Source organism: Poecilia latipinna, unplaced genomic scaffold (assembly GCF_001443285.1).
Source record: "Poecilia latipinna isolate Pla-1442-1.1 unplaced genomic scaffold, P_latipinna-1.0 Scaffold595, whole genome shotgun sequence".
Lineage (NCBI taxonomy): Eukaryota > Metazoa > Chordata > Actinopteri > Cyprinodontiformes > Poeciliidae > Poecilia > Poecilia latipinna.
In genome coordinates, this window is record NW_015113211.1 from 227,462 (window position 1) to 241,935 (window position 14,474).

The following is a 14,474-nucleotide window of genomic DNA, read 5'->3' on the forward strand; positions in this document are numbered from 1 at the left end:
TCCTCTAATCCCAGAAGGTTTAACACTGATGCTCATTCACCACGCTGCTTACCTGTAACACTATATGGCATTCTCTGGGTTTTAGTTGAGCTGTTACTCAAGTTTGCTAGTATTAAAATGATGTTTTCACATTCAGCCTACGTCAGTTGGATTTAAGTCTTGTATTTTGATCCAGACCACACAGGATATTGAGTTAATCACATCTTTACTGTTTTGGAGGCAGGGAGTTGTTATAAAAACATTGCATTATTCTCATAAAACTCCAGGAACTTGTCATAAGTTGCTAGGGTCAGAAGGTCCTAGCCACATAATGGTGAGCACTATTCTAGTTGTCAACTGACTACAATGGTGTTTTAGTTATAAGATTAACAGCCTGACCACAAAGATGGTCAGTTATAACTGCTTTTCAGCTAAAATAAAACTGAACCAGAAAGTACTTACTATTTATCAGTGTGTGCGCTTTAACTTCTCACTTCAGAGAGTTCAGAAGTAGGACAACCGTGTCAGATTCTTGCTCTATGTAAAGGTATACAGTGAACTCAAGATGAGGTGTGGCACATAGCCAGCTACTATGTATTCTGTAAAGTTAATGACTGAAGGAAGGAAAATAACATGAAAAAAAATCTTAATTTTCTATTTGATACAAGATGGTAAGATAGGCTAATTCTTTATAGATAAGATGCATGGAGGCCTTTATTTACATGCTGCAGAGTACATGTGAAGTAAACCTTTTCTTGGAAAAAATGATCCTGCATGAAATTTATCTCATCTTTGTTGTTAAAAAAAGCTCAAGTTCAGTTGATTGGATAGTGAGCCTATTTGTCACTGATAAAACTGAAATATACTAGTGTAATCAAAAATAAGTAGTTTTTTTGCAGACATTAAGCATGTTGGGGAAGCCAATTCCAGTCTTGAAAAAAACTTTTCAAAGTCCAAATTTTGTTTCATCTCAGAATTATGAGATGCTAAGTTATAATTATAAAGTAGCAAAGCCAAAAATTAGAAGCTAGCTTAGTAAAATCTGTACTTTATCTTAGAAAATTAATGATTGTCACACTTATGAATATGTTAACTGTATTCAATAAGGTACTCTGTTTTCACAGTACATGGGCATTGTGTACAATAATTTGGTTATGTCTTTTTATGGTCATTACTATACAAAAAAAAAAAAAAAAAATACAACGGTCCTCGTTCTTACGTCATTGACAAGCGACGCTGCGTCCCAACAGGAAGCGTCTTCAATTCAGTTGGCTTTCAGAGCTAAAGTGAGTTGAAGAACAACAAAATGTTCAATGACAGCGAGCTGGCGACGCTGCGGAACAGATTCAAGAGAGATGCGGAGCTGCTCATGCAGACGACGACGTCGGCCGTCGATGGCGAAAAGAGTAAGCTTAAAAATGCTACGCCGGCTAACTACGTTAGCTTATTGAAGTAGTTCAGTTTGTTGGAACGTTGGAACTGGAAGACGGTAACCAGTTCACCCCTCCGTCTGTTCCAGCTGTTCCCGTCAAATGTTTTGTCATTAGAGGAGTAGTTTTAGACATAGTATATGACACACTGCTAAAAGGAGAGCAGAATTTTAAAAAAGTTAAGAGGTGCATCATACAGGCATGTATATCTATATTAAAGTCTAATATTAGTAATTTTAACTTACTGCCTCTGTCAATGTGTATAGCTGACATGGAAGTCATTTAGTTTGTGGGTTTATGACAGTTTTTGTTTTTATACACCAGTTCCCGTCAATGCAATAAACCAGTAAACATGGCACAAAAGACAATAATTAGACACCTCTTGTATAGCAAAGTTATTTATTCATCACAAAGTAATGTCTGACCTAACAATAGGGAGCGTTTCAGGAAAGTTACATACGTCTCTCAAAGTGGCTGGCTGCATTTGCAATGCTATAATAAGCATCTCTAATCATTTTGGGATTATTCTGTTTTTGCAAGCAGTGCAATCTCGGCCACAGTTCCTTGTAAAGGTTTCCATGCTCAGATTGTGTCACTCCTGACGACCACAAATTTGCGTGTGTGTTATTGCGATTTAACATGACAGATCAATGCAAATTTATGTTTAAATGTGAAGTAGAAGGAAAATGATATGGCCCACTCAGTACTTTGTAAAACTATTATTTTCTTTTTTTTTTTTTTTTTTTTTGCTCTCTGTTTAAAGTAGCTCAAGTTCAGTTGACTGAATAGTGAGCCTCTGTGTTAATCTTCAAACCTTTCTTTACATTTACCTATGGAATTGGTCTGGACAGTAGTCGGACCATTGAAGCAAATGATTTTGTTTGACCTGAAAATGGCACTTCCTACGGCTTTCTTTGAACAGTGCTTTTCTTTTAATAGTTGTCCTATCAGGTGGACGATCGTATCGGGGAAAATTGTTCAGTAACTTAATCATCCCTAAACATGGTAAATATGGGCTTTCAGAAGTCAGTTGCAAAGCAATTCACTTAAGGGTATCAAAGTAAATCAGTTCTTGTACTAATACAGACTAGTCTTTTTAGATTTTTATTTGTAAAAACAATGCTTCCCCTTTAATTTTGCAGTAATTCTGTGTTGGTCTGAAATAAAACTCCAGTAAAATACACCGAGGTTTGTTGTCTACAAGATGTGAAAACATGTATGAGGTAGAAAAATGCTTGCTACATAAACTGACCATTCTCAGTTCATCTGACTACCACAATCATTATCTCAAATTTCAGAATTAGTCCATCTGTCACAGTCTTTTACCAAATTTTTACATTAAAAACACGCCTTCAATTAAATTCTGACCCTTCACTAGATTGCAGAATGGATGTCACTACTGAATATTACTTCTTTCTTTTCCAGTATTTTTTTTTTAATTTTTAATTTTTATTTTTTAGGAAAGTGGGCAATTTTCTAGCTTTGAAGCTATCACTGGCATAAATCCAGCAATTCATAATTGTTTTAATTATAATCAGGATCTTTGTCAGCTCTGATATATGATCTAGAAACTGCTCTCATATATTCCTGTGGGTCATTGACAAGATGTTTTTTTGTTTTTTTTTGAATGGCTACATATTTTTTTCTAAACTTTAAATCTTAGTGCAGCTTCTTTTCTAGGCCAGTGAGTTCATTGGGAACTCTGCACAGAGGAGTCTAGCCACTTCAGCAGCCAAAAACAGGCTGATTAAACAGAGACGTTTAATCAGCCAGTAAATTATAGAGATTAATAGCTTTCCAAAAGGCAAGATTATCTTCAAGAAACCTATCGGTTTCACCTCAAAAGCTGCTTAAATCTGACAGAAGGAGATTTGCACATTCTGTTAAGCCAAGATAAAGCTCATATTTGCTTGTAAAAGCTATACTATAAGGTAAGATTCTGTTTCTCATAGTTTTCCAGTATTTCCTTTTGAGTTTTCATTGATACTAATACTTTTTTTTTTAAATTTTACTTCCTTTATTTAACTAGGTATACCCCATTGAGACCTAGATCTCCTTTTCAAGAGGGATCTGGGCAGAAATCTGCAACACACAACAACCTGGTCAAACGTACACCAAAAAAAAAAAAAAAAAAAAAAAAAATATATATATATATATATATACTTTTTGAAAGTTCTGAAGTTCCAGTATACAGCTCTGGTTTGAGGTTTACATCCACTCATCAATTTTAATGTCATATTTTGAGCTTTTACTTTTTATTATTATAAACATTAAACATATGATGGCTTTTACATTGCACAGGGATTGATTGCACTGCTTGCAAAAACAGCCAATTACATAAAGTAGATTTTATGTAATTGAGGTTACACCCTCAAAGATTGACATACACCGTCACTAATATTTGTTTAAATGATCCATAACAAATCACAGAGAACCTACAGGCTTCTCTGTAGCCATCAGAACGTTTCTGTCAGAATTCTGGTTTTATATTTGACCAACTACCAATGATGATCAGTTAAATTGGTGTGTGCACTGGTACATACCTGGCTTTAAATGTGTAGTCTATAGATTTTCAATGGGGTTGGGTGAGAAACCACTCCGGAAACTGAGTGTTAGCCTTATGGTCCGTGTTTATCCTTCCCCAAAAGAGTTTTGATGTGTGTTTGGGATCCTTGTCTTGATCATCAGAACCAAACTTGGACCAAACCCATCTATATCTGATTGAAGATGTATTATTATGGTTTTGATGTATTATTATGCATTGCACATTATTCCACCCATAATGTGCAATGCACCAGTCCTGCTATCAGTGATCAAACCTCACTCCATCATACTACCACCACCGTGCATGACGGTGTGTGCAGTGTTTTTTAGGTCGACAAGTCTCAACACGACTTCTCCAAGCAATCGTTCTGTTTCTGAGGATGAGAGTTTGGGTCAGATGGCTGAAACTTGGTCACAAAATTAGATTTGCCCACAGAACAATCATTTTAACTAATTTTGGAATGAATAAAGAGGGTTAAATGTAATCTTAAAACTTTTCAGGATTTGGGGCTCATGCTTACAATAGTGGTCTGTGCCTGGAAACAGCCAGTTTAAGTGAGTTTTACCAATTCTGCCAGGAATTACAGAATTACAACAGATGCTTGATGATTATAAAAATCAGCCACTTCTTAAACAACATTTGGGCAAATGTTAGTGTTTGTAAGTATGTATTTGTAGGAATAGTTTTGACCCAAGGTAGATTAGAGCCACAAAGGTAAATCCACATTAAGTTAAAACTTAAGCACCCAATTCTTTTTTGTTTGTTTGTTTTTTAATTCTGTATTGCATGGAAGTCTTCTTAGAACATAATTACTGTCAGATGTGTTGAGTCGCTACACTTTTCCAACTTTTGACGTGTGTCACCTTTCAGGTCAGGAGGAAAAAGATCTGAAGCCCCTTCCTCGCATCAACAAGCACTCCGTTTTCTGGATTGTGGCGTCGGTAGCTGTGACGTACTATGCAGATTTCCTGCACGTCATTATGGAGAACGATGATGTCAAAAGGTAAAACCGATTTCCCAAAAATACTTTAGCATAAGTCGAAACTAGATTTAGTAGGCATAAAATTTCACACATTAGCATTGTGAATTTTAAGATATTTTTAGCCAAATCAGAGCAGAAGAATGAAGACATTAAGTTATCGTAACTATGGAGACAGTGTAGCTTTAAAGTGGTGTAGATAAGTGACAAAAAAAGTACACCCCTTTCCAGATATACTACTTTACATCCTAAAGCATAAATAAAAACAATCAGTGTTCTTATAATTACTGTGCATTTGTAATACTAAATAAAAAAGGACATGATCAGGTCAAAGAGGTCTAATATTAGGGTCATTTATTCCCTAAATTTAATAACATGGAATATAATGGTTTCACAGTATAGATTGCACAGAAAAGTAAACATTTACACGTCATGATCATGATCAAAGAGGATCAGTTACACAAGGTAATTAACTCATTCAGCATAAGTTCATGTACTGCCGGGTTATTTGCTATTAGAAGAGACAATATGCTTTGTGTCTTGTTTGTAGCTCATGACCCTTCAACTTTACATTCCCTCAAAATATATTCATGTCTCATTTTTGCCAAAGTCTGACTCAGATCATCTCTTGCACTTTGGCATACTGATTATAATTAAGTAATTAATAGGAGTGTAATTGAGAATTATCCATTAAATCTGGTGAAGCTGAGATTAAACACAGAATAAAATTGCTAAAAAAAAAAGTTGTTACAGGAGGCTAATGTCTTCAGGGTATTTGAAATGCTGTGGCTGGACCTTTAATGAACTGGGTGCAAAATTGCAACAAAATTAAAGTCACGAGACAATTTGTCTTAGTTTTAGCCTTAGTTTTCTCAAGTTAGATTCATAATTTGGTAACTGACAGTTAATCTAAAAAATGTATACACCTCTGTCAAACTGAGTAGGACAAAAATTAAGATAAGATAAATCATTTTAGAAAACTTCTGCTTTCATTTTGATCTTGTGCAATTCGGCAGAAAAAAATAAATCTACTTGAAGAGAAATGTACAAAACAGTAAAGCTGCAGCAACCTGGTTGGATTGCCATGGAAACCTTCCATTATCTACTGAATTCATTTAGATATTTGATGTTTTCAAGTTCACATTGTCAGGATTTACAGTTAATCTGATTAATTTGAAATAAGGTTAAGTGAACAATGGTGGATTTTTAAATTTTTTTTATAAATGCTCATTTACATTTTTTTTTTTAGTTTTTTCATCTAAAATCATAGTTTTCAGAAAAGTTCCAAAAGATCTCATTGTACAAAGGTGTCAAGTCAAGTGTCAGTCTGTCAAGCAAAGCATTGTGCGTATAACAATGGCACAAAGAAGACAGTCATTAAAAGTTTGGATAAAAATGGGACAGTTACATTACAGAAACTGGATGTTCTTCCAGAACTGATAAAAAGACGAGACACGAGCTTGTCAAGCAGAATGCCAAAAAAGGCGACAGCAACACTGAAAGATCCGAGGGAAGAGGTCAGGTTGCAAAACAGCAGGAAGAAAAAACCTTAAACAAAACAAAAAAACACCCAGGACTGGCTGAAATTTCACAAAACCTGGTGACAGAATGTGTTCTAGTCTGATTAAACCAAAGTTGAACTTTTGGGTCACAGTTGACAAAAGCACACAAAACATATTTGCTCTCCACTCCGAATCATTAGGTTAAACTTTCCATCTCCTAAACATGGACGCACAAAGGGTGATGCTAAATCCTATGGTTTGAAAATGGTATGTGACTCAAGTTCATATGTGTGTGAAGGCAGACAAGGGAATACATCTGGCAGTATAATGTATGTTTGGTACAAATGCAATGCTGTGTATCAGCAAAAGAAGGTGAAGTCCCACCGTGCTCTGGACTTTTAATCAACACCTCTACATGTGAGTGTAACACCTGTTTTATCTTCTTTACTTTGGCTTCCTGCTCTTTTTAGAATTGACTTTAAAATGTTACTGCTTGTTTTTAAAGCTCAACTTTACTTATCTGAACTTTTTAGTCTTCCTGTACACGGGAGAACCCTGAGGTCATCAAACCGACTTTTATTAGACGTCCCAAAAACTAGGCTAAGGCATTGAGGTGACTGGGCCTTTTCAGTGGCAGCACCCCGACTCTGCGACAATCTCCCTCTACACCTTTGCTCCACCTCTGACCCCAAAGCTCAAGACTCATCTCTCCAGACAGGCTTTTAATACCATGTAGCGTTGTGGCATTTTTCCTTATTTTTATTGCTGCTTTTGTGTTTTTGGTAACTCTTTATTTGACTTTGTGTGCATAAGACTGACATAGCACCTGTCATGAACATGAAGAAGTATTTATAAATGTTTGACAGTTGTCATGAAGTGTCATTTGGTAAATGACACTTTTAATGCAAAGTTGCTCTAAAAGTTACATTGAAAGTCCATTAAAAGTGCCAACTTTGCATTAACTTGTCATTGAAGTCACAGACATTCATAAAGACTCTTTCATGTTCATGACAGGTGTCAGTCTTCTGCACACCCCATCACATAAAGTGTTGCCGTGTTTTGTTGTTTGTTTTTTTTTTCTTGTGAGAAATCTTAGAGAAAGTTTAAGAGGTCACCCGTAGCAGGCTGTGGACTAATCGGATCTTATATGTTTTGAAAACTTTTGCGAAGAGTAGATAGACCGATGCAACATACTAATAGACTTCTACCAAAGAAGACTGAACAAAAGGTTGCTTCAAAAATGTATTTTATGGGTGTGTACACTAATGCGCAGGATAAAATTACCACATTGTGTCTTTATTTTCTGCTGTGATAAGTAGTTTAAAAGGAGGAAGGATTGTGGATTTGTATTCTTTATATTGCACGTAAATATCAAGTTCAGACATTCACATTTTAAGAAAGGAGCTCTGATCAAATAGTGCTTAGTCATTGTCAAACATTAGTTTTTTTTCACTCAGGAACTTCTTGAACAGTGGATTCAGTACAAAAGAAACCACTGATATGTGATACTGCAGGGAGGCCGTGATGTGATACCCTATTCTGTTTCTATTGAACATGTACAGCTGATGGAATAAATGCACCTTCCCTTGTTTTTTCAGCTGGTGGTTTAACGTCGGTCTGATACTCCTTGGGATCTGCTTGTGTCTGGCTATGTTTTGCATTGTGTACCTGGAGTGGTTCAAAGGCATTCAGCACTATGACCAGGAGTACCCTGCCATTCCTCCCATTACCACTGCGGCCTTTATTGCTGCATCGTGCAGGTAAAACACACACAGGAAGAGAGAGAAAAACGCAAGTGTATGTTAGCTAAAGCTGTATTTTGTTCTAAAACACCTAAAATTCAAGGACAGGTTTTTGCTTCTGCAATATGGAAGAATTTTCCCGCCCAAAGTAGCTATGTTTCCCCTTTAAATGACCTTATAATTTTTTTTTAGTAGTAGGAAATATAAAAATTTTATTACAAAAGATTTTGCTGCCCAGTCTATCGATAAGACATACCACTATATTTAAAAAAAATTCTAAAGAATACTAAAATGCTTAAAGTCTTGTTAGTACTTTAAGCATTTTCAAGACAGTAATAGGTTTGCATTTAAAAAACAAGGGTGATACAGTTGTTCAACATTAGTTTAACTTGATTAAGAGGCCAGTATATTCTGTTAACTTGCTATTTTCTTTGTAATGACTGTATGTTTATAAAGGTAAATCTAAATCTCAACAAACTAACAAACCTTTTCCAACAACAAGTTTTTTTGGTATAATTTTCTCCCACAATTACTTCCACAGTATGATGCAGGACTAAATCAGATTGCCAGGGTAGAAATGTACAGAGTGACATTAATAGGGAGGTAGTACTTTGAAGGCAAACTCGGAACCAAGAATGAAGGATGATAAAAAAAAGAAAAAAAAAAGAATATCCCCTTCGTTTTCTTTCCGTCACGTTGCAGGATTTACTCCTTTGCAGTTTTAAGATTTTCAAACTTAAAAGTCAAAGTCAGCTTTATTGTTTAACGTAGATCCAAGTTGACATTTCCATCCTCACGGACCCACGGTGCAGCTTGCTGAAACAGCATCTGAAAGCAAGCACCATAACAACAACAAACAAGCAATAAAATAAGATGTAAAATAACCAGAAGTAACAATGTGGTAGATGAATAAAGTATGGTCCCTGATGTGAGCTGGCGATGCTGCTGGTGTGTCTTGAGAGTCCATCAGCTTCTCGGGAAATTACAGTATTATGCAAGACCAGTACAAAAATATTTTTAGTCCAAAAATGTTCAGTTAATGAACATTTTTTTGAAAAAGTTTTGCCTTTGCAATCAAAGGCAAAACTTCTTGATTTTTGGGGCAAATTTTCAAGGATTGAGCGTAAGACAGATGGATGCAACTAGAACAACAACATCCTTTGCATGAATGAAAAAGGGCTGCACTGTCACTCTGTGGTCCAAAATTAGGACTGCGTGGTTTTAGAAAATTGTGTTATGGCGATGATGATGTTCAAAATTGTCATGATGATATCAGTTGTGATATATTCCTGTTATTTTCTTTCCTCTCTTTCTCAGCACTTTGGGCAATGTCATTTGTGTTCGGTGTGAGCGTCTGCCTCTGTGAGACTTGGCCCAACTGGCTAAACGCTGGATTAGCATGTAAAATGCTAGTTTGTTACTTCACTCTAAACAGTGTGATATGAACATTGCACATTCTGATGTTGGAGTGACCATACGTTGTCAATGTATTGGCAACTCTATCCAAAATCCTCTTTTATCATGAAGGGACATTTTGAATTTGATTTCTACATCAATATTTCAGAGTTTGGAGGAAGAATGAAAAGGCACAGAATCAAGTGTTTGGTCCAGTCATGATTAATTTGCGAGCCATTTTAGCTGGTGTTGGTGGGTTGTTGTGCTTCTTTTTTTTTTTTTTTTTTCCAAGTCCAAGGTCAGCACCGCCATTTACTAGAGAATACTTGAGCTTTACGGAGATGTGGATGTTCTTTCCTCGCAGGACTTGGAACTTTTAGACTTTAGAATTTTTAGATTTTCTATAGCTGCAGTTATTCATCACATAGATAAATTACAGATAATTCATTACATTTTATTTTGCTATTTAATTTTAGTTACTAATTGGCTACATTTTCCAGTTACATTGCATAATATAATAGTGTTTAGTTCATCCAAATATTAATATCTGCATGCTCTGCAATGACGGCCTGTGAAAAGCTCACTTAGCCACTCAGTGGCAGATCTGTTAAGTTTGATTACATGTGTTGTTTTGTTTTGTTTTGTTTTTTTCTTGCAGCTTTAATATTGCACTGTGGCCAGTGTGGTCCTTCTTCACTCCACTAATCCTCTTCACACAGTTCATGGGCGTCGTCATGTTCATCTCTTTGCTTGGATGAATGATGAAAGGTGAGAACGATAAAACTTTGTGGTCATTTTTTACTTTGTTTTTGATATTTGCTTACTGTATTAATATTGTCATTAATTTGTTGAAGATGTCGCGCATTACATAAAGGGTTTTATAGAAAAAAAACTTTTATTTGCAATTTTACCTTGGTGTTGTTGACAAGTTTAAGACCGCACACAAGACCATTTAAAAGTTTTTGGCTCTCCTTCTTTTTTGGTTTATACCTTGTAAAAATAAGTAAATAAAAAAAAAGTTGGTGGAATAACTTTATTTTGAACAGTCACACAAATCTAGAAACTATTTACAACAGCTCACCTGAAATGAGGAGGGAAAATACAGAAAAGTTCAAGTAGTTCTATGTTTAAAATAGCAAAATTTAATAATGATGTTATCAGTCTTTCATGATTAGGAAAGCTGTGTCCACTGGAGAACTATTTTTATGAAGGCAAATGTCTCATGCCAATATCTGTCCCTTCATTAGTGTAAAATTGCAAACAGTTTAGGTTTCTGAATATCTAGAAAGCAAAACGTGAAACTGGACTAACTTCAGAAAGCGGTGTAGCGAAGCCATGTGGGTTTGGGATTAGGAAGCAAATGTGAATCAGGTGGCGGTAATGAATCTGGAAACTACACTGCTCAAAAAAATAAAGGGAACACTCAAATAACACATCCTAGATCTGAATGAATGAAATATTCTCATTGAAATCTTTGTTCTGTACAAAGTTGAATGTGCTGACAACAAAATCACACAAAAATCATCAATGGAAATCAAATTTATTAACCAATGGAGGCCTGGATTTGGAGCCACACACAAAATTAAAGTGAAATGTTCCCTTTATTTTTTTGAGCAGTATATTACATAAGGAGGAAAACGTATATCAGCTCAGCCTAAAAACACAACTAGGTTCTTTGGAGTCAAACTTGTAATCTCAGATGGACTGACAGACAGAGGACAACTGTTCTGTGGTCAAACGAGTTCATGTTTCAACTTTCTTATTTAAAATCACACACACTTTTGCTGTTTGGTGCCAAACATGTATCAGTGCAGACAAAGGGTCATAATTGTATTTTGGAGATAAACCTTAAGGTTATGTCTGGTGAAATGGGACAATTCTTATTTATTTATTTATTTATTTGCATTACAACGGTCACAGTGTGCGTTTCTGGCTGATATCCTTTCAGTTCATATTGGTCTTCTGTTGAAAGTGGTGCAAAACGAGACCCGAGTTGAACACCGAGGACTGCAAACTGTTCAGCTACCGCTCGGATCTTATAAAGTGTAAATAATTTACACTCTATATGTAATAAATTTGCTGGTAGCATAAAACTTCTTTTCCACCCTAGCTTTAAAAAGGAATGCAGCTGTCAGACGGTCTAATTAAAGCATTGCTGTTCTCCAATTCATTGTGAACCTTCTTCACCTGCAAAATGTGATGCCATCCTTTCTGTTCCATCTTTTTTAGGGCAAAACGCCAGAAATGAGAAAAAGCAAGGCGTTCTCCCCAGGGTTCCCCGCTTCTCTAAATCTCTCACCAACTCAGTTTATCTACATGCAAAAGACTGATCCAAACTCACTGCTTTAAAGTGGCATTGTTATTGTGATGTTCCTTTGTATCCTTCTGCTTTTTGTGTTTGCAACACACATTTGTAGTGTATGCGAACATCTAAAATGCCAAGATACTTGATGCTAGAAAACGAAAGGTGTTTATTTTTAGGTTAAGACATCTGCTGACACTTTATTGTGTTTTCTACTGTTTTAATATTTTTTTAAATAAACTCTTGCAACCATTTTCAAGGAATGTGTGAACTTGACTCAGCTTTAAATGAACATAAATTTAAATGTGTTAACTGGACCCAATTCCTTTGGGATACATTATGTTCTCCAACAAAACATTTCTGTCATCTGCAAAGTGAATTTTGGACCTCAGATAAGCCTGTCACAATAATAAATTAATTGAATGGTAAATAAAAGGAGCTCAATAATTTCCATTCTGATTTTGTTTGAACTGCAGTTTTGTTTGCAGAAACACCATTATCCATTTTATCTGTGGTTTCGGTTGTGTGTGGTTTTCATTTCCACTTTATTTATTGTTTTTGGTTGTCATGTTTTATTCTCCAGCTTCCACTGTAAAATGTTCTCCTCCCCAGGGTTAATAATAAAAGTTTATTGGTCTTTTAGAGGGCAAACTAGCACTATTGTGCCATTATCGATATATATTTCTTGAGGAAGTAAAACGATATTATCGTTTATCGCAATAATTACTGGGAGAAGTTATTGTCCAATAAAAATTTATCATGACGGGTTTAATCTCAGTCAGTTCTGTCTCGGCCTTTGAAAAGCAGTTTAGATCAATATTTCACTTGAACCTTCTCGTCATCACCTCCACCTGAAACGGCAGCTGCTGTGTCCGAAACGTTGCACAAAGGAGACATACTTTCTTCTGAGCGTGAATCTCAAATTTAGGAATCCGTTGATTCTCAGTGGGGTGGAAGTAGCGGAACACAGGAAGACGTTTTATTCGACGTCGTTTGAGTCCCATTCTGGCCGTCCAACTAAATTTCAGAGACCAGTCAGTGTGTTTTGGCCCATTTTCTCTTGGCTTTTGCTTCAGGCACTTGACACTTTGCACTTTTGCCTCCTGGAGAAGGAGGAGGGCGGGGAGGCGGTCAGCACCGGAGGATAATGAGGTCCTGGCGGCTTATCATAATAGCTCTTCATCTCCATTCCTACTCAAAAACACACAATTTGCCTAAATTACTTTTTTTTTTTTAAATAGGATCTCCCCCAAAACAGATGCATGCAGAGCACATGTCAAAATGCAAGACCCCCAGGCAAAACAAACTCCATCCAGCCTCAGCTAGAATCCAGATGGCCACATAAATAGAACCCATAAATATTTATTTATTAATCTAATCAAATTAGGTTTTATTTGAATAGTGAGAAGATGTTTAATATATTGCTTTCAAAATGCAGAGAAAACTGTAGTAATCCAACTGTTTTATGGATAGTTTTACATTCTGCAACAACCGGCCCTTAGAGGGTGTTTATTATCTTGATGTGGCCCAAAATGAATATTAATTTCACACCCCTGATGTAGGAACACTGTGTAACTGACAGATTTTTGTTCAGATCAAAGGCCCTTGTGAAAACATAACGTTTTGGGTAGCGGTATTATCAAAACCAGATTTGTCTCAGTTTTACAATTTTTTTTTTTTTTTTTTTGCAAATTCTAATTTTCAGGATAGCCCAGGTAGATTGGAAGTACACCAGACCTGTGTCAAATCTTTGCACACAGATGCTTGGTTGGATTTAGGTGTGGGCTTTGACTGGACCAGTAAACATCAAATAGCTTCAATCTAAAGCAGTAGTAGCTCTGACTCTGATGTTCAGAGCCGCTGCCTTTATATTGTCAGCGATTGTTTCTGTTTTAAACACCATTAAAACGATACAGGAAGAGGAAGGGTGGCTGCTGATTGCGTTCCCACATAATGGTAACTTCAGCAAGCAGAAGACATCGAGCAAAAGGCCAAACATGCATCCGAACCTTGCGGCCTAAACGTCACCGAATTGTTTGTCTTGATTGGCCTGAAGCGCGCACCCCCCCCCCCCCCCAAAAAAAAAAAGATTCAATCAGTGTTTCCAACTTAATCTGTCCCTCTCCACAGCCTGCTGATGAGGAACGGATCTTCTCTCTGTCGACATGTTGATCACCAGTGATCAAGTCAATACTCAAACGGATGACTTTAATCTGCAGCGCGGTAACACAAAGTTCATCCCACTAAAGTTTTTTTTTTTTTTGGGGGGGGTAAGTGTTTTGCCACAAATCTTGCTTTCTTCTCCACCACGTTGTTCAGCGACTCATTCAGGACGTCCCGGTGCGGCGTCTATTTTATCTGTTTGACCCACGAAGACGGGAGCTGGGATGATGATGGGATCACTTGCTGTAGATCAGCGCCGAGGTTGTCGACTGCATCGCGTTGGGAACCAATCACATGTCAGTGAGACCCGCGATTTAACGATGTTCAGCAGGACCCAGAAACATCTAGTGATCGTCTTTACCCCCCCCCCCCCCCCCCCCCCCCCCCCCCCCCCCCCCCCCTTTTTTTTTTTTTTTTTTTTTTTATTTTTTTTTTCA

The 14,474-nt window shown here is 36.6% G+C and overlaps 1 protein-coding gene across 2 annotated transcripts; it reads left to right on the forward strand.

Annotated features, from left to right (window-relative positions):
• Positions 1-1,177: 1,177 nt before the first annotated feature.
• On the forward strand, positions 1,178-12,304 carry tmem128 (transmembrane protein 128). Of its 2 annotated transcripts, XM_015042565.1 has the most exons (5): positions 1,179-1,385; positions 4,825-4,957; positions 8,034-8,195; positions 10,231-10,340; positions 11,802-12,304. In XM_015042565.1, exons 1-4 carry the CDS (start codon positions 1,286-1,288, stop codon positions 10,328-10,330), a joined length of 495 nt encoding a protein of 164 aa, XP_014898051.1. In that variant the 5' UTR covers positions 1,179-1,285; the 3' UTR covers positions 10,331-10,340; positions 11,802-12,304. The 2 variants fall into 2 exon arrangements, with proteins under 2 accessions (XP_014898052.1, XP_014898051.1); XM_015042566.1 differs by lacking the exon at positions 11,802-12,304 and having other exon boundaries at positions 1,178-1,385; positions 10,231-10,341.
• The last annotated feature ends 2,170 nt before the right edge of the window (positions 12,305-14,474 follow it).